We start from the raw sequence: 22,349 nt of genomic DNA on the forward strand, positions 1-22,349 counted from the left end.
TGTTAACTTCATTTATTTTACAACCAGCATATTTTCCAAAGAGCCACATTTCCTTGGGTATCTGTTCAGTAAAAAAAAAAAAAAAAAAAAGTTTAGAATTGTTTTCTCAGGCAAATTAATGGACATAACAGGAAGATGTTTCGGTCTGAAGGCAGACTGCAGGTTTTTGTTAAGGTTCATTTTCAAAAACCATAGTAGCCTTTTCACATATTATATAAAGAGAAAAATGTATTGTTAGTCTTTATTTCTTCATGGAAAAATTAGAAAACTCCTCAATTCCTTTTATAAGTTTTGCACAAAACAATTGTAAAGAGTACTGAAGGAAATTTGATAAGCTTAACTAGATAAAATCACATTATATGCAAGTTTTAAATACAATTTAGGTTTTTATGCAGCCAATGAGTGCTCTGAATTTTCCCTCAAGGCTGAAATGAAAACTAATATCTAATGAATTCAGTGATTCTTGATGGAAAGAGGAAATGGTTTTAATATAAAGGATGCCCTCCAGTGCAAGTATGAAGAAATAGCTTGTTTACGGTTTTAACAAATTAAGAAAAAAACAAATTGCAAGTACTCCACTTCCAGCAATTGTTCGCTTTTTCCTTTGATCCTTGGTTGATGATGGTCATGAATGTGATGTTTGTAGATGGAGAACAGGAATTACAAAAATAACATGACACGTCATTTAGAATTATTCTGAAAAGTTTTGTGTGGAACTAAAAATCCATCCATTCGTCCACCTACACATACATAAATAAAAACATCAGGAAAAATTATCCCTCACTGATACTATCAAAATAAAATGGGAGGGAGATAAAGATAGTAAAGAATTCATTTATTTACCTGATTTTAAAATAAAAATTATATATCAATAAAAATAGCATTACAGAAATGCATTTACCTTCCATCAGCACATTCAAAGAATACAAAATGCTAGTTTGCAGTTTTATAAAACTTTAATTACACATTTTGGTCTATCTACATTATTTCAATTGGCAGAGTGGTTTTGAGTGTAAAATAATTACTGATTGTCCGTTATAGTATTCAAATCATACAAATGTGAAAGCAAGATAAAAGCAATTGCTTTAAAAAAATAAACCCAACCTATTAAAGCTTTTCATACTTCCCTTTATGAATCTGGTCAAAACCTACATGATCAACCAGAATATGAGTTTTGTTTGTCATTCACAGTTTAAAAACTATGCATTTTGCACTTGTTTAGCTTTAAGACTATTTTGTAGTGTGTAACTATATTGTGTGCATTTCATTTTTACACTTTCTAAAAGACTACATCTCCAAAAACAAAAAGCAATCTGATTCCTTATTGCATTTTAGGATATGTATGTATGTATGTATGCATATGTAATAATGAAAACTCCCAGGAGAAAATTCCAGCATTTGTGAATGCATTCAGCAACCTTGCAACTTCCCACAAAAAGAAAAGCTTCTTTGCTGGCTTTTCAGAGAAACTAAGCAAGACAAAGATGGAAAACATCTTCAGTGCCTTCTGTAAGGCACTGTATATAACCATAATATAAACAATAATTAATGTGGTGTTTGGCTTTAAAAAAAAGAGTCTGTACTGCAGGTGTTCACTCTCCACTGAGATTAAAGCTGTATCCAGTTAACTGAAGAAGGTAAAGTGCCCTATAACGGAACTATTAAGTGGAAATATTAAACAGTTTTATATACCTTGGGAATATATGCAGACAATTTTTCTTGGGTTATTCTTTAAGACGACACTGACCATGGGAGACTCTCAAAATTTGTCTTTCTTTCATAAAATAGACTTGAAAATGAGCAAACACCATCATAAACTTCAAAAGTGTGGAAAAGAGAGTTCCAAATAGTCCAGTTATTACCTCAAGAAGGAAATTTTCATTAACTCTCTGTGTTTGGATTTTTTTTAAAGATTGATTCTGTTCACATGATCCATCAATTCTGCTAATTGCTTATTTCTGGTCCTCAAATCGCTCGTAATGTCCTCTTATAGGCCAATCTCATCATCGAACTCGTCCTCAAAAGTGTATCCTTGTTCTCCATTGACGCCCTCCTCCTCTGAATCTGTTTCTGAAAGATGTTGGTTTTCTCTCCTCCGGTCCAACGGTGAGACTCCCTCATATTCTGAGCTCATTGAGGAAGAGATGCTTGGAGAGTTGTCCTCCTTCCGATTAACCATCTCTGCTTGTCTTGGGTCTTTGTCGTAAACTATTCTCCCACTAATCTCCTGCATCTCCTTATTTGGTCTCAAGCTCATTTCTTCTTCACCTTCCACGTCCAGCCCCTCAATTGCTTCCTGCCGACCGATGATCTCATCACGCTTGTCGCTGAATCGCACTTTAGGCCTCAGCCCTTTTGATTTCACGCCATTCATCTCGTTCAGTTGCTCATCTTGTTGGCTCACCTCTTTGGTCACGCTTTCCATTCTCATCCTCTCATTCAACTCATTGGCAGCACTCCTTGGCGACATCATCACATCTCTTGTGCTCTTGCTGGGACTAAACACCTCTTCGCTGTCTTTGTGAAAACCCATGGTCAGTCCATCCATCACTCCCAGTACATCTCCTAAAATCGAAGGCCCTAAATCAAAGTCGAGGTCAAAGGAGGAAACTGAATCGGCGTGCCGGAGCTCACTTGGACCGATATCTTCTTTGGCATATTCAATATCATCATTATGGTTCATCTGAATGTCTGTGGTCTCTACAGTGGCTTCCCCGACTGGTTGCACAGAGTTGGGATCAGGACTAGAGGGGCCATGGCTGGACAGGAAGGAGGTGTCACCAAAAGCGTCTCCACCACGACCAATGTGCATGGTGTGACGGAAATCACCCAGGGGAGCAGAGATCATGGTGGGGTCCAGACGAGGGGCTCGAGATGATTTGTGGAGTGGCATGGTAGCAACTGAGGAGCAAAATTGCAAAGTAAGATGAAGGGAAAGGTGTAATAAAAACATTTAAACAACTAAATGGTTTCCATTATATGATATATTATTATACACTGGCCGGCCCAAAAAAAGTCGCTGTTTAGCTTTATATAGGCAACTGCTTAAGAGTCAATGATTGGATCATTATTGCAGTGATTATGTTTCTAGCATGTTATATGTTTGGCAACAGTTCTTCAAACCCTAATTGATGGAGTGTGTAGCTTTTCATTTCTTAAACAACCATGTAGGAAGTCACTTACATATTTAAATCCTCTTTTTTTTTTTTTTTTAGTCAGGCAGTGTATTATATTATATTATAGTTAATTATTATTTAAAGTTGCTAGTTATTCACATTCCTAAATCTCATTATACTGTATTAACTGTATTATAATATAATATAATAACACAGTAAAAAAATGATATGATCAAAGAGTTGACAACATATGTTTTACATTGCTTTAACTCATCAAAATAAGTTAATATATTTTCATACAAGATTCAGCTCATTTTTTAAGTCAGTTTAATGTCATTTAAGTTTAAATGACTTAAACAACCAAGTTGATTGTACTTACTGTAAAAATTTAAGGCAGCAACTTTTTGTCTTATGCTGGTATTATATTATAATTATATAATGTTGCTTGATATCCACATTTCTAAATTCCCTAAATCATAAATAGAATATATTATATCACTTTATTTATTATATTATAGTTAATTATAATTTAATGTTGCTTGTTACTGACTTTCCAACATTTCTTTCCTCAGACTGTTTTCTCTGTAAAAGCTTCAGTTTCAGTCCAGTGGGACTCAACTGCTCTGTTTTGGGTGAGGTGAGATTACAGTATAAGACTCATGTTCTTCAATTTGTATATTTCCAGATTTGATCAATAAACAGGTTTGAAATCATTACGTTGCACAAAAAAAGAGCTATGATTGCGTAAAGGTAGTGAAAAAGAGGAGTTGACAGACGCCAAATCCAAGCTCGGACTTGTATGTGAAGAGCGTGCTTAAATGCATTCTTGCCTCGAGCATTCTCGCGAGGTTGAGACCTTTTTTTTTTTTTACAGTCTATGGTTGAGACGCAAAGTCTGAGAAACATTATAAACGCGCCCACGGTTAGCCTACATCTTTTAAAAAATTAAATCTATTAATTAATTGACAGACAGAAATGTCACTCGTTTCTGGAGCCTATAGGCTAGAACACCTTTGAAGCCCAGGGATGGTTTATAATTAACTCCCAAAATTATTTAATAATTAAATAAAAGTTATTCTTTGCCTAGTTGTTAAAATCCATTTTTTGCATCATCCGAGAAGCTTATATATATATATATATATATATATATATATATATATATATATATATATATATATATATATATATAAAGAGTAATTATCGAAATGTCTGTCCTAACCATAGACTCCTAACCTTTTCATAAACAACTGCAACAGCTGGAAAGGGTATCAGTTCTAGTCGTCTTTACCAGATCTATTAACCACGGGTATAAAGTAAAAATCTTAGGTTTAACGTACTTTCTGAAGTAAAACACCTTTATACACATTTTATACACATTCGATGAAAACGAAATAAAGTAATTGCAGCCAAGTAACTTACCAGTGCTATTAAAATTTTAAGCAGAAGACCTGCCTGTTGCCCAGGAAAGCGTCGCCCTGTCCAATGAAGCTGTAATAGAGCAAAAATCAACGTGTGTATCAAATATTATTTATAGTTTAATGCAATGAAGGTTTCTTAAAGTGGGAGTAACGTTAACTGCAAAAGTTACGCGCCCAACTGAGTTACCGAATCAGTTTCCTTCCAAACGAGGGAATTAGACTTACTTTGATCACCGTGTGCTTGTCAACGGGATTGTACCTATTTTCTCCACTTTTAACCAAATGATTCTTTAAATATCGCTTTCCTTCTTTTACAGACTTTTCTGGCGTCGCTCTTCTCTCCGATATTTCTTTTTTTTTTTTTTCCTTTAGGGATGGGCAAGGAAGTGACGTGATGCTTTACATGGGAGAGCTCTGGCAACAGCTGTAATAGTGAATGAAAGTAGTATTTACTGACTGACGCAGCGCTGCACTGTTTTCCTTTCACAATGATTTCACATGAGTTTTCTTTTTGAATTTTAAACCTCACTCAAGTGTAGAATCAGGAGTAAAAGTGGGGCTTGTTAGGGTTGAACAAGTGAAAAATGAAAAGTTGAACAAGGCAATTGGTCATTTAAAAAAGTAATGAACTTTTTTTTTGTGAGGAGAGGAGACTATTTAAAATATAAGAGTTATTGTTATACCATTGTGTAGGACTGTTTGTACATTGTGTGTTTGAGTTTATTGCCATGGGTGAATCACAATGAAAACACATTTTGGAATCCCGTCTGTCAACATTTTGCACACAGAGCTTGTCGAAGCAGAACCTGTTCTAATGCTCTGTTTTGTTTTTGTATCTCCATGTATGGGCCTATCACTTTCACCATCAATATTATAATAGAAGTACAAATGTTTGATTTCTTTGATTTCTTTGTGTTAAAAGCGTGACATGAAATAATATAAATATTTGAGAATGGAACAGTTTATTCAACCTTTAGACACAATATAAAAAAATAGGCCTTTATACATTTTTATATAGCCTATAAATTATACATTTTATAGGCTAAATTATATAAATGTATCAATCAGAAGATAGAAGGTTGTATACAACAGGTCTTTCAGCAAAATTTTAATTTTGTTGACAGTTTAGATTCCTTTCATGCATCAAATATGATGCTATAGGGTTAAGGAAACTGAGATCTTTGAATGAATTAGATTAAAGGCTACAACTGACATTCTTTCTGCTTTGGTGGCCTACATATCCTGCCTGGAAAGAGAATTCAAGGATGCTGCAGCTGAGCCATGAATCACATCACATCACTTCCTCTTTCTTAGCACAGCTTATGTCACACACTATCACTAGGGTTACTAATACAATGATGAATGGCTGGAAGTGTTGTCAGTGCATGAGGTCACATATAAAACCCAGCATTACTGAAGGAGTGGTTCACTGGATTAGAGAATATCCATTTTCAAGAATGAAACAAAATCCATTTTTATCTTTACAATGCCAAAATAAGTCTGAACAATAGGCCCTATTTATACATGGATTTATATTTGCTCCCCTGTGAATTCTCTATCTTTTGAATGGAATACTTGCCTTGTGTTGTACTGTGAGTAAAAAAATGTTAAGGGATAAAAATGTCTGTGGAGTCAAGAAGTGTTGGCTACTTACATTTGAAGTGCAATGAATGCAGCACAGTAGATCTCTTTAATACCAGCACGCATAAATATCTATTCATCACTTGTCAGACCTACACACTAACAAAAAGCTTTCCAGGAGTTCTTATCTTAACTCTTAACTATCTATAACCATTCTTATGGAAATGTTGCCATCTTGTGGTTGGATTAATACGGTTTCTTATAATCTGCTGGCACTAAATTAAAACGAATTTAATTTACTAAACTGAATGGATGCTAATTATATAAACTAGATAAAATGTACGTTGTATGATAGCCTATTTAAAAACAGAACGCCCTCAGAGACTTTTAATTTGAAAATTCAGCTCAGCTCAGCACGCATGCGCAGTCTTATAGTGTTGCTGCCAGCCGTGTACGTCGGAGGATGTCTGACAACGCAGAATCTCCTACAGAAAATCAAAAAGATGAACCTTCGATACAACAAACTGTCACTGAACACACTGGATTATCGGATGAGAAGAAAAAGAGTATGAGTTATATACATGACCTGAGAAACTGTTATAAATTAATTTCTAAACGCTGCTGCAGTGTTTATTTCGGCAGGTCATCCGCGAGCTACTTCCGTGTTTTCGCAAAGATTGATAGCTCTGCCAGCCAATGAACTTCTCGTTTGTATGTAGGCAGCCAATGGCTGGCCAAGCAGGCATGTGCTTCTTTACCATGAAAGTGTTTGTAAGAGTTGTATTTTTGTTAAGATTTTAAAGAAAATTAGGCATAATCGCTATTTTAATTAAGCGAATGCCCTAAAACATTTTTGTTGAATCATTAAACAACAGGTGACAAGATAATACAGAGGACTATAATCACAATTTATTGTGACGTTGGGAACCCCTTTGTGGAGACTATGGCCATATCGTACCTTATTATTGTATTTATATAATGTTTTATTGCAGATCCTTTAGCACCATTATTGATTAACAGAGTAATATACTTATACATTTTAATATAACTTATACATTTCTACTTTACTTGCTTTAAATTTTTACAAACAAAGTAGTTTGACATCAAACAGTAATTGGCTGGCCCTTGTGAAAAAATGCAGTTCATTTTATTGGGTGTCACTTTATATTAGGTGGCTTTAGCTACTATGTATGTCTTGCATAAAAATACTTTTTAGGTACAATGTACTCATTGTTTTTTATGTTGTATTGCAAAACACTTTAGCTTCTATTGAGGGGGGATACTGGTAAGGTTTGGTACAGGTTTGATGGTCTGGTTTTGTTTAAGGGTGGGTTTAAGAGATAAGGAAACTCAACAGTTTAATTATAGATGTAATTAAATTAATTACAGCTGTAATTACATGCATGTTCTTTTTTAAATATAAGTTCAATGTAAAAAATGCATGTACACAATAAACAGAAATAATACATGTTAAAGTTACTAGTAGTTAATGACACTTAATGTAAAGTTGGACTGTGTGTTTGTTCATTTTAAGAGTACATTTTCGTGTTTCGTAACACACTTAAGTACACTGTTAAAAGAGCAATCTATAATAAGTTTCAGCTTCTTAATAAGTATGGTCCATAAAGATTTTCTGAGTATGTTGTGAATTATTTTACTCTCATTTTATCTTTCAGTTGATGTGCTGTTGAAGGCTGTCGGTGATACGCCCATCATGAAGACCAAAAAATGGTCCGTGGAGAAAGGGAGGACCGTACAGTCACTCGCTCAATTCATCTCACGCTTTCTTAAACTGGAGCCTAGTGAACAATTGGTATGTTATTCACCCCACCATGACCAACTGGCTTCATTAAAAAGCAGTGTAAGGCAGAGTGGGCTCTCCCTCCTCTGCCAGACCACTGTGCCATCAACAAAAGAACACAACCACTAATTTTTCCCAGTTTGAAAGCTTCTTAAAGATATTCATATTGAGACATAATTTTCGCCATCAGGAGGGTCCACGTACAACAGCACATGCGCAAGGTGAATGTTGAGACAGAAGAGTCCAGTAGGTGGCAATACGCAACTGTGCATATATTGTACAGTTGTTGTACAGAGCGATACAACACAACTTACTGTTGCAAGAACAGTAAACAAAGCAGTATATCATTCTCCGTTGTTTTTATTTTTATTTTATTTTTTTACTTTTGCATGCAAGCTACTTTTCTTCTTCTATCCCTCTGAGTGAACATCCTGTATATGACATGACTCAGTGCTGCCCTATGATATCCTGTAGAGTCTGGAAAAGCAATTGTGTCAAACATGCCCGTCTGCGCTCATCCTGTTGAGTTAGTGTACTTCTGAAAGCTGTGCGGACACGGAACATAGAAAATGAAGTATGTTCGGGCAGTGGGCTTAACTTTTTTGACTCGTATGCTTCCCGTTGTTGTCCAACACAATATTTGACGGCCATTATAAGGGCTGTCTCAATCGCAAAATCCTTTCAGTGCACTGAAACCTTCGCCCCCTAAAAATCCCACAATACACTGCAAAAACCAGGGAGCATTGATGCTCCCTTACTGGAAAATTCATCGCATTTCTGAAGCACAAATCATAAAACGCACAAGCCAACTCAATAAATATAATGACACGTGATAGAACATTTATGTTAGCATAAACGCACATCACTAGACAGGAAGTGAACACATCTAGTTAGCATTTATTATTAATATTCAGCTGAAATGTTGCAAGATTGCAACATTATACAATGTTATACTTTGATGTGGTATGTAGTCATGTTGCCGGAACCAGGGTCCTTACCAGCGGCCGGATTTGTGTACACGATATACTGATTCACGAGCTAGGGAGCTGATTGAGACGCACCCTTTGAGTCTTTACTAATGAGCTGATAAGTTGAATCAGGCGTGTTTGATTAGGGAGACGTCTAAATCAGAGATGGGCTGTGTTTTAAATCGCCACCTATACCGTCATTCACTATTCCCTACATTACTCCATATAGTTCACTTGAGGGAGTGAAAGAAAACGAGTCCGTGAATTCGGACACTGAGTGCGCCGGAAGGGTTGCCGCTTTTGCATAGTTTGTGATTTCTGTTTAATAATCATTTGAAATTGAAGCAAACTGGCATCTTGTAGTAATGAAAACATTTATATTAAACTCTGTCATGGAAACTATGTATAAACCTTAATTAAACAATTTAATAATCAATTAAAGGAATTTATAACTATATGATATTACACTGTACCCACAAAAATGTTTTGTTTATTTTCTTTAGACAATATACAATATCACTCAATATTACGCAACAATTATTAAATACAACTACACATCTGCTGTTGGTAATGCCGTATATGAGTCCTACCTGTCGTGACATTCCCTACTCTGCCTTCTCTTGTAAAATAACATTTCTATTATAGTCAAATCTACATACGGTTACCAATAAAAGTATTGTTTGGCATAAAACACATTGAAGATTTATTAAATAAGCTATTTCCTCACAAAAGCGGTTTATTCAGCGTAGTGAAGCCTCTCTTATTGACATCCATTAAAAAAAGGCCTCTTGTCTCCTTTTCTGCGTACCGTGTTTTTTTTTCTTCTTCGCCTAAAGTTGCAGGCTTGCCTTCAAGTGGCTTTTTCTAAACTGTGCAGTGCTGCGGTACTACAGGACTAGAGCTGCCATGCACTGTGCTATTGGGCCCTGGCCCTCGGTTGAGAACCACTGCTTTAGATCTACATTCCTAGACAATACATTTTGTTAAGTTAAATATCTGTTGTCTATTTTCATAAATATGTTTAATAAATACATTTGTATTAACCTTATTATTAATAAATAATATATATATATATATATATATATAATCAAAGTAATTTTACTCATGAAATCAAACAGAAAAAAGAATTATGAGATGAACTAGTTTTTTTCGTATTGCTCTTCTGTACTGAATGCTTGATCTTTATTTTTCTGCTCTTCCACCAGTTCATTTATGTCAATCAGTCATTTGCTCCATCACCAGACCAAGAAGTGGGTGTGCTTTTTGAGGTATGTTTTTTGTGTGTGGTTGTGCTTTTTGAGGTATGGTTTGTGTGTGTGTGTGTGTGTGTGTGTGTGTGTGTGTGTGTGTGTGTGTGTGTGTGTGTGTGTGTGTGTGTGTGTGTGTGTGTGTGTGTGTGTGTGTGTGTGTGTGTGTGTGTGTGTGTGTGTGTGTGTGTGTGTGTGTGTGTTGTGCAATGCTACTCTGCCCTCATCTGACTTTTTAAGGAAATTGAAAGTAGACTGAAATCATTTCAGATGTCCATTTGGTTGCACTTTATTTTAATGTGTCTTAGTCACAGTGTAATTATACATTTAAGAAGTATCGAGTAATATCAATTAACAGGTACTTACTATAGGGTTAGGATTAGAAGCATGGTTTGGTTTAGTTGGATGTAATTATGCATAATTTACTGTCATTACTACAGTAATTACATCTAACATTGTTTTGCTGACAAATTCAGCATTATTCAGAAGACCTGAAACTCGTAACACTCCTCTATACGCAACTGACTAGTTTCAAGTTTCTGTTTTTAACATGACCTGTGTAATACTGTATAATGAATATATAATAGGTTATTGCAATTTTGGTGGGGATTTCTGTGAAGGAACAATGTGTTTCTCTGATTTAATAGGTAAACCTTGTTCTTCTACTCTGTTTTACAGTGTTTTGGAAGTGATGGGAAACTAGTTCTCCATTACTGCAAGTCCCAGGCCTGGGGATGACCGTGCAGCTCTCTTTTTTCCCCGTTTCCGCCTTTCATTTATACATCTGTACACATACAGTAACAAAAACATCCCATACGCATCATCATTGTTTTTATAACGTATACATTTTTCATGTCTTGTTTTTTTTTTGTAAATAATAAAGTGTAAATAATATTATAAAACAATGCATCATCTCTTGGGACTTTTTTAAAGCGCAGTGGAGGTGGGAGGAATAGGTGGAAATCATAAGAACACCAAATACCTTGAGCAACAAATTCTGATGAATGTTTTTTATATTTAAGCTCGTGTTGAAGTGATTTACAGGGACAAGGACAATATGTGATTCTCAGTAGTACAGAGTGATTACTTTTTACAGGAGGGGTGGGTAATGCCCCAGGACACAACCGGTCACGTAAGGGCCGGTGGAGACACAGAGGGGTGTGAAGAACAGGTGGGACAGGGGGTTGTTTAAAAAGGGTGGGATGGAGTGATGTAAAAGAAGACAGGATAGAAAGATGGAGATGGCTCTAACAGATGGACTGAAGAGGGATTATGGATGCTCTTGGTAGAGTGTGACACCAATTTCCAAGGAAAGGCAGGAAAAGGAGGAGATTTGGGCAGGATTGTACCAAAAAAGGGGAAAAGCAGAAATAATCGCAGAAGGGTAAGGAGGGAAACTGCATGCTGAACCAAAGAGTTGTTTAACAACTGCACAGAAGGAAGAAAACGATGAAAATGAATGGATCGAAACAGGGGGGAATTATTACGATGGACATGATGTAAGAAGATTAATGTGCACAGGTAAAAATCAGCTTTTTTAATGCAGAATAATGTTGATTTTCTTGTGAAATATAGCTACGTTTAATTCTCGATACTGCAGATATAACTGGTACTACTCTTAAACAATAAATGAATGATTCAAGCATTTCTTTTGATTAGCACACATAATGCTTTTTGTATCGCTTACAAACACATTAAAATAAAATTACATTTAGGATCTGTTTTTCTGTAAAATGTGCAAATGTTGCCTTAAAGAACTGTTTTTAGTTGATCTGACTTGAAAATGAGTTTTGTTGATGTAATCTATAATGTAGTCTGGTTTATTCAGATATATTAAACTATAGTTTTTATGTTACATGCTCGTATAGCTCAAGTTTAATGTGAGTTTAAGGATAAAAATAATGCATAGGAATCCTTAAAAGCATAATAAAAAAAAAACATGCACACCTACAAAGCCCAAACAGATTAAAACAGATTATTAGAGGATTACAAGTAAAGTTAGACTTAATGCAAGAGCTTAACTAATAATTTCATCACGTAACTTCAAACGTAATCCTTTGAATTCCCTCTCTTTCCTTTTCTCATTTTTAATCCCATTCAGTGTTAGACTGGATGATGCGTTAGGGAATATCAGAAATAGTTCCGTATCATTTATTCTGCATTTCATAAACATGTTTTACCTTTAAATTACAGTTCTGCTCATAAATTTACATACCCCTTGTGCAAAATTTGCAAAATTGCATGTTTTTTTTAATACTGTTCTGAATAAACATAACAGGCTGTAAAACTTCCCACTGTTCTTCAGGTCCTGCACATTCTTCTGCATATTTGAACCCTTTCCAACAGTTACTGTATGATTTTGAGATCTATCTTTTCACACCGAGGAACAACTGAGGAACTACACAACTATTACAAAAGGTGCAAATATTCACTGATGTTCAAAATGGTGCAGGGGGTGTAAACTTTTTGAATTAGATTATTTTGTATTCTGGGAAGTATGTCTTATGTAGTCTCTGAAGTGCAGTACTAAATGAAATGATCTTTAAACTAAATAAGAAAAATACACCCTATAGGTTCCTAATACATCATGGTGCTGCCTTGAACATCAGTGAATGTTTGTACCTTTTGTAATAGTTGTAAGTTCCTCAATTGTCCTCAGTGTGAAAAGATGGATCTCAAAATCATACAGTCTCTGCTGGAAAGCAGAAGATGCTATAACAAAATAATTAGATTTTTCTGAAGAACAGTGCATGATTATTATTGTAACTAACTAACTAAAACTAAAACCATTAAACAGACATGTTTGTTACTTAAAATAAAACAAACAACTAAAATAAAATAAAGTTTAAACAAACGTATTTTATCTCATCTAGCTGCAACATTTCTCATTTTCATTTAGTTTAAAGAACAAAATAAACTAAAAATGAAATAAAAATGTATAAAAACTTATAAAAATGACAAAAACACAACAAAATGACTTAAAATTAAACAAAACTTTAAATGAAATGAAAAATATAAACATAATAATATATAAAAAAAAAAACTGTAATAGTATCTCAATAAAATAACACTAGAACATTGGGCAGTTTAACTGCTCCTGACAACAACTCATGAACTACTATCAAAACATAAAATTGTTGATCATCCAGGTAACAACACACAGTATTATGTAAACTTTTGAACTGGTTCATTTGTGTAAATTAAGTGATTATTTTGACTCTAATGTGAAACAGTGCATGCAATTTTTTATGATCCCTCTTATTTTATTATAATTATTAACATCTTACATATTCTGCAAGGGGTATAACCCTATGAGAAGAAATGTATATGATTCATATTGGAAGAAGTAATTAGTACATTTATTTGCCTTTGGTTTTCAAAGCAACATAACAGATCAACTAATATAAAAAATATTTTAATATTTTAAGAATTCTTTAAAAAACAAAATTATGACATGAAGTGATTTGCGTTACAGAATTTGGCGATAGAAAATAATAATAAATTATTTCATATAAAAATATCAAACAAATAATAAATCTGTTAGCTAACAAAATCCATAATGCCAAACCATAACACATAGTGCTAAAGTAGTAAGATGTGTCTGTGTAGTTAATGCAATCTGTCTTTTAGAACTCTTCAAGATTTTTTTCATTTGTTGCTTTGGTTAATAAACCTGCCAAGAACAAAGTTTAAATGCATACCCCTGTTTTTTCTTTCCTTATCTGACCCTCTCCTTTAATAAATCCACATCTTCATTTATCCTACCATCTGCCACAGGGATCTCTTTCTCATTTCTGCTTTATATAATTTTCTCAATTTCATTCTCATCCCAAAAGATTTTTTTGTGCGTGGACACTGGCATCCCTGTTTGTCCTTCCTTACCTCTGGGTAGCATGTTGGACCACATGTCCAGGCGTTCTCGCTCCCTGCTCTCTCTTTTCCTGACCTCCCTTGCCCTTGCTTTATCTGTGCTGGCTTTCTGCACGTCTTACTGGTGTGAAGGAACGCACAAGGTGGTCAAACCTCTCTGCCTTTCACCTGTCAAGATGAAGAACTGCGGCCAGAACAATAGTGAGCCTTACACTACAGGTATGATATATCACATGCACCTTAATCTTCTGGTTTGATTTTACCGGTGTGATAAATCACAATCGTGCTGATATTCAGACCAACATAACTATTGAGAGTGTGATATTACAAGAAGTTATGACTGAGTAACTTACTTTTTAGAGACAATATTGTTCTGCATATTTGACCCATCAACATAAATAGTCCCAAATTAAATGAAAGTATCTCCAAGCAACAGTAGTTTTTCGCTCCTGAATGAATGAGCCAGTGTTTTGAATGAATTGGTTGAGTGAATGATTCAATGACTCATTCATAAACAAAAAAAAAGTTATATTTTTGGCAAATGTAAAGGCCCTTTCGCACCAAAAGTGAAATGAATAAGCCTCAGGATGAAGGAAATACAAATTCGCGGCTGTACAGTAGGGCGAGCTGAAACAAACAGTTCATTTCAGCAATAAAAACAAAATTAAACACAAATGTGATGCTTTTCTTAATTCAGTTGTATCATGGAAGGTCAGCAGCAAAGACACTGGTTTATAAAGTGAGATTAAATACATAAAATATATTTGTGTTTTTTACACATTTATTTATCGCTGGTTTGCGTAATATTCTGAGTTTTGATTTCGCTGTTGTTTTATTTATTTTGAGGAATACTCAGTCTGTCTTTATGCAAGTGCGATGAGTAAACACATGCTCACATTTAGTCTAGAACTACAATAACTATGTTTATGGCGCACACAACAGCTCTGGGGTGCGTTCTCCGATAACGTTGTCTCTTAGCGCGCTACGAAGACTCAAAAGGTACACCTTAACTACAGGTATACCTTTCCTACGTGTGTTCTCCGAACTATACCTTAGGATGTTGCTTAAGGTAAACCTTCTTAAGTTCGACCTTAGCAGGCGCTGTCCATGGTGGAGGCGCTGAATAGGTTGATATCGATGCCTCGATGATCGATTGTGCGCTCTTTCCTTCACAGCGGTATAGGTAAAGTATTGAGAAAACAATGTTCTTTATAAAGAAGTGTTTTAGAAATAGTACAAACTGCATTTATCGGGCTCATTGAAATATGTACATGCAGAAATAAATATGAGTAGTCCTATGTGTTTATAATTTAGCAAGTGTGCAATCCCAAACCCTCACGGCCATAAGTGTGTTAATGTTCTCCACAACGTATGCTGATTATCCACCAGCCATGTAGTTGACATACACTAACTGGCTCCGCGGACGGCGCCGTCTTTGATTTAAAACAAGTACTCGCTGTCTCGCTGCCATAGCTATAAAGTTTGTGCAACTCATCTTTCTTTATATAGACTCCTAAGCCTTTTCTGTCAAATAGTTCGCCAGCTGATGTGCCTTAGGATAGTAATTAAAAAAACTAACAACCATTAGTGTATGGAAACTTTATTAATGAAAACACTTCCATACACTGGGTGTAGGCTATAACAACTTAAGTATTTTATGTGTAAAATTTTAAAGTAAAGTAAAAATGTAATTTTAATACTAAATCAGATTTTATATTAAATGTTCATAATCAATTTTCTATGTGTAATTAAACTGCGATGTAAAAAAGCTTTTTGCGTAGTGGTGGCCACTAGCGGTATGAACCGTCAGCAGCGATAAGGTATAGCTAAGAGCGCTCCAGACCAACCTTACGAATGTATGACTTACAGAAGGTATACTTAACTAAGAAGGTTTCGGAAACCACGTATTAACGATAAGGTACTTCTTAAGGTACAACTTAAGAACGACGTAGCGTTAAGGTAGTTTCGGAGAACGCACCCCTGCACATTAGTCCTGATTTGGGAAGGAACTTGTGTTACTTATTTGAAAAAGTAACCAAGATATTTTGTTGTAAATTTAAAAGTAATGCATTACTTTAGTTACTTTTAAAAAGTAATCTGATGGTCGCCACCTACTGGTGTAATAATGTAGTCTGTAGAAAGAGTCAATGGATAATCTCCAATGTGACTGACAGACTGTCTGGATTCTGGAACACAGACAGGCGGAGTGATACAAGCAGTGAAAAGTTACAGTGCACGTATTTAAGTAACTAACAGGCTAATTGGTTGTCTTTTTTCTTTCTTTTCAGAAAGCCCCACCCCAGATCCACGGGGCACTTTACCACCAAAGCGAAGGGAGGAACTAGCTAGGATTCGTCAAAGGCAATTGGCCAACGCAGTTCACTACATTTGGGAGACGGGAGAAGACAAGTACACCTTCAGATATTTCCACACAGGATTTTGGGAGTCTTGTGAAAAACACGCTGATGGTAAGAAAAAGTCTCATCGAGAGACATCAAAGGGGTAGTTCGCCCAAAAATGGAAATTCTCTCACCCTAAAATGATCTACTCACCGTCAAGTCACAATGTCGATTATGTCATTCTGTTTATGGACCACAGAAGGAGATGTTAGGCTGGACTTTCACACTGCTCTTTCCCGTAAAATGAAACTGAATGCAGAGTTTGCGCTATGTTTGAATTTATCCAAATGTGTACAAGATTTCAGAGATGCAGCAATGCATTTTTTTTTTTTTCAAATCTTTAGAAGACTTGCAATAGTGCATGAGTTTATGGAAGAGCTGGATGAACATTCTGCCAAATGTTTTATTTTGTGTTTTATGGAGGAAAGAAAGTCATAGGGGTTTTGAGCGACATGAGGGTAAATGACTTTTTTTTTTTTTTTTTTTACAAATTATTATTATTATTATTTAAATAACTTTAATACTAATTTCAAGACCTTGATGGCATTTTTCAAAATCTAGACACAAAACAATCACTTGTAACGGGCTATCTAATGTTCAAAACATTTTTTCACCCCCCTTTTTTGGATTCTCAACAAGGGCCTGCACAGTAATGTCAAATCTGAAAACATGGTATGGAAAAGTGGAACATGGGACCATAGAAACCGTGTCTGAAAAAGAATTGTGATGAAGTATTACATCCAAAATAATGTAGACCAGTTGGTTCATGTTCCACAGTAATTGGTATAAGTGGATTTCATTATCCAGAAACCTTCTGATCATAACGTGGAATGTTCATAAATTTTCATAAAGCTATGCCTTTATGTAGTAATGCAGCAATTACTTATCATTTTGAGCAGTTGTGTTAATTGACAGTTAGATCATTGCAATGAATGAAAAATGTGTATTTTGATCATTGGTTGGGAGTTTAATGTCTTGAGTTTTGAAAAATTAGTGCCAAATTTGTGTCAAAGAAATGGTAAAAACCAAAATGGCACACCCATTTTAAAATGCTTTATATGTCATTAAAATAATTGTATTGTTGTGTGTCAGACATTGGATTTCATTGGTATACTTGTTCATTCTGCTACATTACAGGAGAACGATGTCGCCGGTTCTTAGATCTTACTCCTGGAGAGACTCATGGTGAGAGTGCAGTGCATGTGTGTGTTCATGAAATTATATAAGTCTCCCTCTCTTTGTACAGTATATGCTCATATAAGTGTACCATGCATGTGTTCCTCTGTGCCTGCTGCAGGTGTTCTGTGGTTGTCAATGATTGCTGAGTTCATGTACATCAGTTTGTTGGGGATAGGGTTCCTACTCATGTGGGTGGAAGTTTTGTGTGCTCATAAAGAAATGCATGCGCTCAAAATCAACGCTTTTGCAGCCATGTGCACTGTGCTCTCAGGTAAGAGATTGCTTCTCTCTTGTGGTACATTTGGGTATTGCAGTTTTTGGTGATTATATTATATTGAATTATATTTTGATCATTTGCATTACATTGTCTAGATACCAGACAATCTTATATTGTCCTAATTCCCTCTAGTTCTATCTTTCAGGACTGTTAGGGATGGTGGCTCATATGATGTACACCACCGTATTTCAGCTGACTGTGATTGTTGGGCCCAAAGACTGGAGACCTCAGACCTGGGACTACGGTTGGTCATTTGCGTGAGTACACTTGCATGTTTACACAATATCTCATTTTGATTGGGTTGGGATCCGATTAAAAGTGTAGTTTGAATTTTAAGTATAGTCAAATTTATTTTTATAGCACTTTTTACAATATATATTGTTTCAAAGCAGCTTTACAGGAAATCATGATGTTATCATATCTTAAGTATTTTCATGCCTTTTAGTTGCATTTAGCAGATTAGAGCTGGGTGATCGCCTAATATAGTTGATGTTTTACAAGGATACTAGCAATCAAGCAGTCGGGATTTGCTATTTATGTAGTATATATTGCTTTATTTGAGTGTACTGTATGTGAGCAGATATAAAGTTGAATATACTTTGCGATAATATAGTTTACAATTTGCAGCAATAAAAAAAAAAATAGCGAAGCAGGCCCAGGTCAGGAATAAACTTTAGAAACATACAAATGTTTAGGAATTTTTCTCAGTTCATGGAATTAATAGGTTGCTTCTATGTATTTAATCAGTGAAATTAATTGAATGTGTTCAAAGATTTGTTTATGATTCCATCACTTTAACAAAGCCTTTAAAATGTTCATAGTGAATGAAAATTCTGTCATAATTTAAACATCACCATTTATTTAAAAATATCCAAATAATAGTAACATGATGTAACTATACAAATATATAATATAATATAATATTTGTAAAGATTTTTTTCGCTTCCCCTTTGCCATAGATATCAAATATCGTTCAACTTTATGGAACGTCAAAGCTATGATATACATACAGTATATATCCAAATATAGAAGACATGTTGTGCCCTGGTTTGTCCATGATGTTAAATGCCACTTGAATGTCAAAAATTAGATATTTTTGAGAAATAGTTCACTGATTGTTGACAAAAGCCTGTAAATCCTGTCTAGATCTTTGTTAATCTCCCTCTTTCTTTTGCATGGTCCTTTCTCTCACTTCTCAACTCCAAGGTTGGCATGGGTGTCTTTCAGCTGCTGCATGGGTGCTGCGGTTATGACCCTTAATTCTTACACCAAAACAGTCATTGAGATGCATCACCGCCAGAGACTTCGATTAGAAGAGGCCCGCGCTACAACCCACGCTCCATCCTACGATGAGGTGGTCCCAGGGGGCGGGCTCTACTCCGTCAGTGGCCTGTTACAGTGCCCGAATGGGATGATGGACTCTGTGTGGGCATCCAATGGGAGCATGAGAATGGTGCAAGAGGAAGATGTGCCAACCCTGGTACTGGTTGGGGGATGCAGACCGGATACGTGTGAGGACTGCGAGAGAGAGATAGATGAGATGAAGGAGGCCATGAAAGGAATGGATTCTCCTTGCTGATTCACCCAAAAATGATTTACTCAAACTCATGTTGTTCCAAACCTCGATTCATTTATTTTGTCTGTGGAATACAAAAGAAGATATTTTGAAGAATGTTGGTAATGAAATAGTTTTGGTTGCCATTAAAAAACACTGCAACATATCTTAAAATATCTACTTTTGAGTCATGCGGGTTTGGAACGACAATAGTGTGAGTAAATGATGTCAGAATTTGCATTTTGGGTGAAATATACCTTTAAAGAGTTTTTACAACAAAGGCCTTGTATGTTTCGTTTGTCTGATTAACTGACTGACTTGCAAAAATTGTCTATGCAAAATGTCCCTATAGATGATTTTGTTTAGGTATGTGTGTGGCTGAAATTCAGTCAGTATGAGTGAGAGATACTGTATGTAGACACACAGCAGATGTGAGAAAGGAGAAAGGTGTAAATCATTCAGTGATTGGATTTCCAAGTGTGAGAATTCCAAGAAATATTATTTATGTATTGAAAGGTATGAAACTCTTGAGTGGATTACATTGAAATTGTGTCAGATCACGAAGCCTGTATTATTTTTAGTTATGCATCTCATCTGTTATATTTTAAACAAAAATGTGTTCTGTTATATCTAATCTTTTATGCTATATCTGTGTTATTGAATAACTCTGTTGCTCAGAAAAGCATCTGGCTAATGTACAGACTTGCTTAAAAGAATATTATTACTAACAAAATCTAAAATGCTTGAAATATTTACTAAATGTGGAATTGTTGCAACCATCAATTTGTGTCAAGGGGTTTTCTACTACTTCTGAGAGTAGAGCATGGTATAGTCAATACTGTAAATGATATTGTAACTTACATTCACTGTTGTCCAATGTGACATTCTTTGTGTTCCTTGTATTTCTAACGGCTCAAGTTCATTATCACAAATGTTCAATATGGCAAAACAAAGGTAAAAATGATAGCCTATATTAACTCTTTCCCCGCCAGCGTTTTTGAAAAAAGTATATTCACAAGTTTCATGGCCCCTGGAATATTTTGTTGTATAAATATCTGAACATGTAATATATCAAAAGAAAGAACAGACCCTCTGCTTTTAAACAAACAAACAAACCAAAAAACACTTTATTCTAGCTTAATGCATTCTTTTTTATACTTGAATGTGGGTAAGTTTCATTAAGAAAATTTTGAGCAAAAAGCTGAGAAAATCGTGATTTTGTCAGACTACGTCTGGATCGGATTCAGAACGATGATCAAAACATGGAGTAGATCGAGTCCATCAACACCCCTAATGCTTGCTCAGTCATAGCTCGTCATGGGTCGGCATTTCATATAACATTAAGCAGTTTTGATTTATATGCTGTTTAATATTGATGATCGCGTTATTTTATGCATTTGCTTATCTCTTGATCTTCTTCCCTTCACCTGTGTTAGTGGGCCCTATTTTAACGATCTAAGCGCATGGTCTAAAGTGCACAGCACAAGTGCATTTAGGGCGTGTCGAAATTCACTTTTGCTAGTTTAACGACGGGAAAAATGGTCGGCGTGGTCTAAAAGGGTTGTCCCTAGTCTCTTAATGAGTAATGGGTGTATTTTGGACATAACGTGCAATAAACCAATCAGAGTCTCATCTCCCATTCCCTTTAAAAGCCAGTTGTGCGCGCGCCATGGCGATTCGCTATACTTACATGGCAGAATGTGCAAGCGGAAAAACTGAACGCGTCTCCAGAGAGGAAAAAACGGATCTGCTCGTGCGCAACGTTAAAGCGTGCAAGCAGACCATCTACTGGACGAGCCGGATTCCACCATATCTTTATGTACACAATAATAATCTTTTACACTGTAATCCTTTTATTTGTAATATTTTGCATGTTTGTGTGCTGCTGTGCCCTGTGTGTGTAATAAGCAGAGTGTACGCACATTGTGCACCCGCCTAGGCTCATATTACTAATGTGCCCTTTAAATAACAAAAAATAAATAAATCCTGCGCCATTGACTTTAGACCAGGTTTTTGTTGGTCAATGGTGCAGTCTATTTCAGTTGCCTCAAAATAGCAACGCACCAACAATGTGCCTGAACATATCTTGCTTTCAGACCAGCACGCCCATGGGCGCAAATGCATTTACTATTTAAACAATGTGGCGCAGGACGTGAAAATGATAACTGCGTCAGGCTGAAACTAGCAAAAAACACTTGCGTCGCGCATTGCACCCGGCCGGTGTATGATAGGGCCCAGTGTGTTTTTGATCAGGAGATTCAGTAGCCTACCCTTTCAGATGATGTGTAATAGCGCCCCTTACCATATAACAGTGAAAACACGGAAATCAGGTGTTGTGCCGAATTCTGATCCCCGCCAAGTTATTACCCCCCTAGTATTGGTAGGTTTAGAATTAGTTGTGGGGGAGGGATTAGGATTAGGGGTGGGGTTAGGATTAGATAATCAAGTACTGACGTCAACGAGGGAGGTAATAATTTTGCAAGGAGTTGAAATTGAGCATAACACTGGAAATTCGCGTCAATGGCGGAGAAAGAGTTAAAGAGACTGGAGAGAGAGGATGGACTGTGAAGTTGGAGATTTTGAAATGTCTACTTTGCAATGTTGGACAGGCGATTATGTTAGTAATCCTGACTTGGACTAAGACAGTGAGGAAAGGAACGGTTAGTAAACAGTGTTATAAAGAGCATAATGAGGACTTTCTTCAACACAATATTAGAAAGTACTCACATACAGACTCGCATTTACCTGTGTGCTGTGCATGAAGTATATATCTGGCCCAAATTTGCCATGCGTTGACACACACAAAGATAATCTAGGATTACGGGTAAATATTGCCACGAGAATGTTAAACCTCTCGGCCGCTAGCAGACCATCAGAGATTAATGTGCTGCCCATTCCAGCGGTTCACTTGAACTCTTCACCTCACCCAAACAATTAC

At 35.8% G+C, this 22,349-nt stretch overlaps 3 protein-coding genes across 4 annotated transcripts; 2 read left to right on the forward strand and 1 right to left on the reverse strand.

Annotated features, from left to right (window-relative positions):
• Positions 1-937: 937 nt before the first annotated feature.
• Positions 938-4,910, reverse strand: cdc42ep5 (CDC42 effector protein (Rho GTPase binding) 5). The gene is made up of 3 exons (XM_079894630.1): positions 4,760-4,910; positions 4,536-4,604; positions 938-2,901 (listed from the first exon to the last, which is right to left on the reverse strand). The coding sequence occupies exon 3, from the start codon at positions 2,891-2,893 to the stop codon at positions 1,988-1,990; it is 906 nt and encodes a 301-aa protein (XP_079750756.1). The 5' UTR covers positions 2,894-2,901; positions 4,536-4,604; positions 4,760-4,910; the 3' UTR covers positions 938-1,987.
• Positions 4,911-6,524: 1,614 nt separating this feature from the next.
• On the forward strand, positions 6,525-11,352 carry atg12 (ATG12 autophagy related 12 homolog). 2 transcript variants are annotated; one of them, XM_079894634.1, is made up of 4 exons: positions 6,525-6,681; positions 7,792-7,928; positions 10,090-10,152; positions 10,810-11,352. In XM_079894634.1, exons 1-4 carry the CDS (start codon positions 6,579-6,581, stop codon positions 10,867-10,869), a joined length of 363 nt encoding a protein of 120 aa, XP_079750760.1. In that variant the 5' UTR covers positions 6,525-6,578; the 3' UTR covers positions 10,870-11,352. The 2 variants fall into 2 exon arrangements, with proteins under 2 accessions (XP_079750760.1, XP_079750761.1); XM_079894635.1 differs by having other exon boundaries at positions 6,541-6,857; positions 10,810-11,029.
• Positions 11,326-21,408, forward strand: LOC307172333 (germ cell-specific gene 1-like protein). The gene is made up of 7 exons (XM_079894631.1): positions 11,326-11,652; positions 13,909-14,220; positions 16,290-16,469; positions 17,538-17,585; positions 17,698-17,850; positions 18,002-18,113; positions 19,063-21,408. Exons 1-7 carry the CDS (start codon positions 11,643-11,645, stop codon positions 19,433-19,435), a joined length of 1,188 nt encoding a protein of 395 aa, XP_079750757.1. The 5' UTR covers positions 11,326-11,642; the 3' UTR covers positions 19,436-21,408.
• The last annotated feature ends 941 nt before the right edge of the window (positions 21,409-22,349 follow it).

The sequence above is a fragment of the Squalius cephalus genome, assembly GCF_949319135.1.
Source record: "Squalius cephalus genome assembly, chromosome: 15".
Taxonomy (NCBI): Eukaryota; Metazoa; Chordata; class Actinopteri; order Cypriniformes; family Leuciscidae; genus Squalius; species Squalius cephalus.

What these genes read in the sequence shown, in the direction of transcription:
- LOC307172333 (XM_079894631.1), top strand. An exon ending in TTGTGAAAAACACGCTGATG is followed by an intron (nt 16,470 to 17,537) that starts GTAAGAAAAAGT and finishes GCTACATTACAG; the next exon opens with GAGAACGATGTCGCCGGTTC. An exon ending in GACTACGGTTGGTCATTTGC is followed by an intron (nt 18,114 to 19,062) that starts GTGAGTACACTT and finishes CTCAACTCCAAG; the next exon opens with GTTGGCATGGGTGTCTTTCA.
- atg12 (XM_079894634.1), top strand. Translation starts at nt 6,579, where the DNA reads ATGTCTGACAACGCAGAATCTCCTACAGAAAATCAAAAAGATGAACCT. An exon ending in ATCGGATGAGAAGAAAAAGA is followed by an intron (nt 6,682 to 7,791) that starts GTATGAGTTATA and finishes TTTATCTTTCAG; the next exon opens with TTGATGTGCTGTTGAAGGCT. An exon ending in TGGAGCCTAGTGAACAATTG is followed by an intron (nt 7,929 to 10,089) that starts GTATGTTATTCA and finishes CTCTTCCACCAG; the next exon opens with TTCATTTATGTCAATCAGTC.
- cdc42ep5 (XM_079894630.1), bottom strand. Translation starts at nt 2,893, where the DNA reads ATGCCACTCCACAAATCATCTCGAGCCCCTCGTCTGGACCCCACCATG.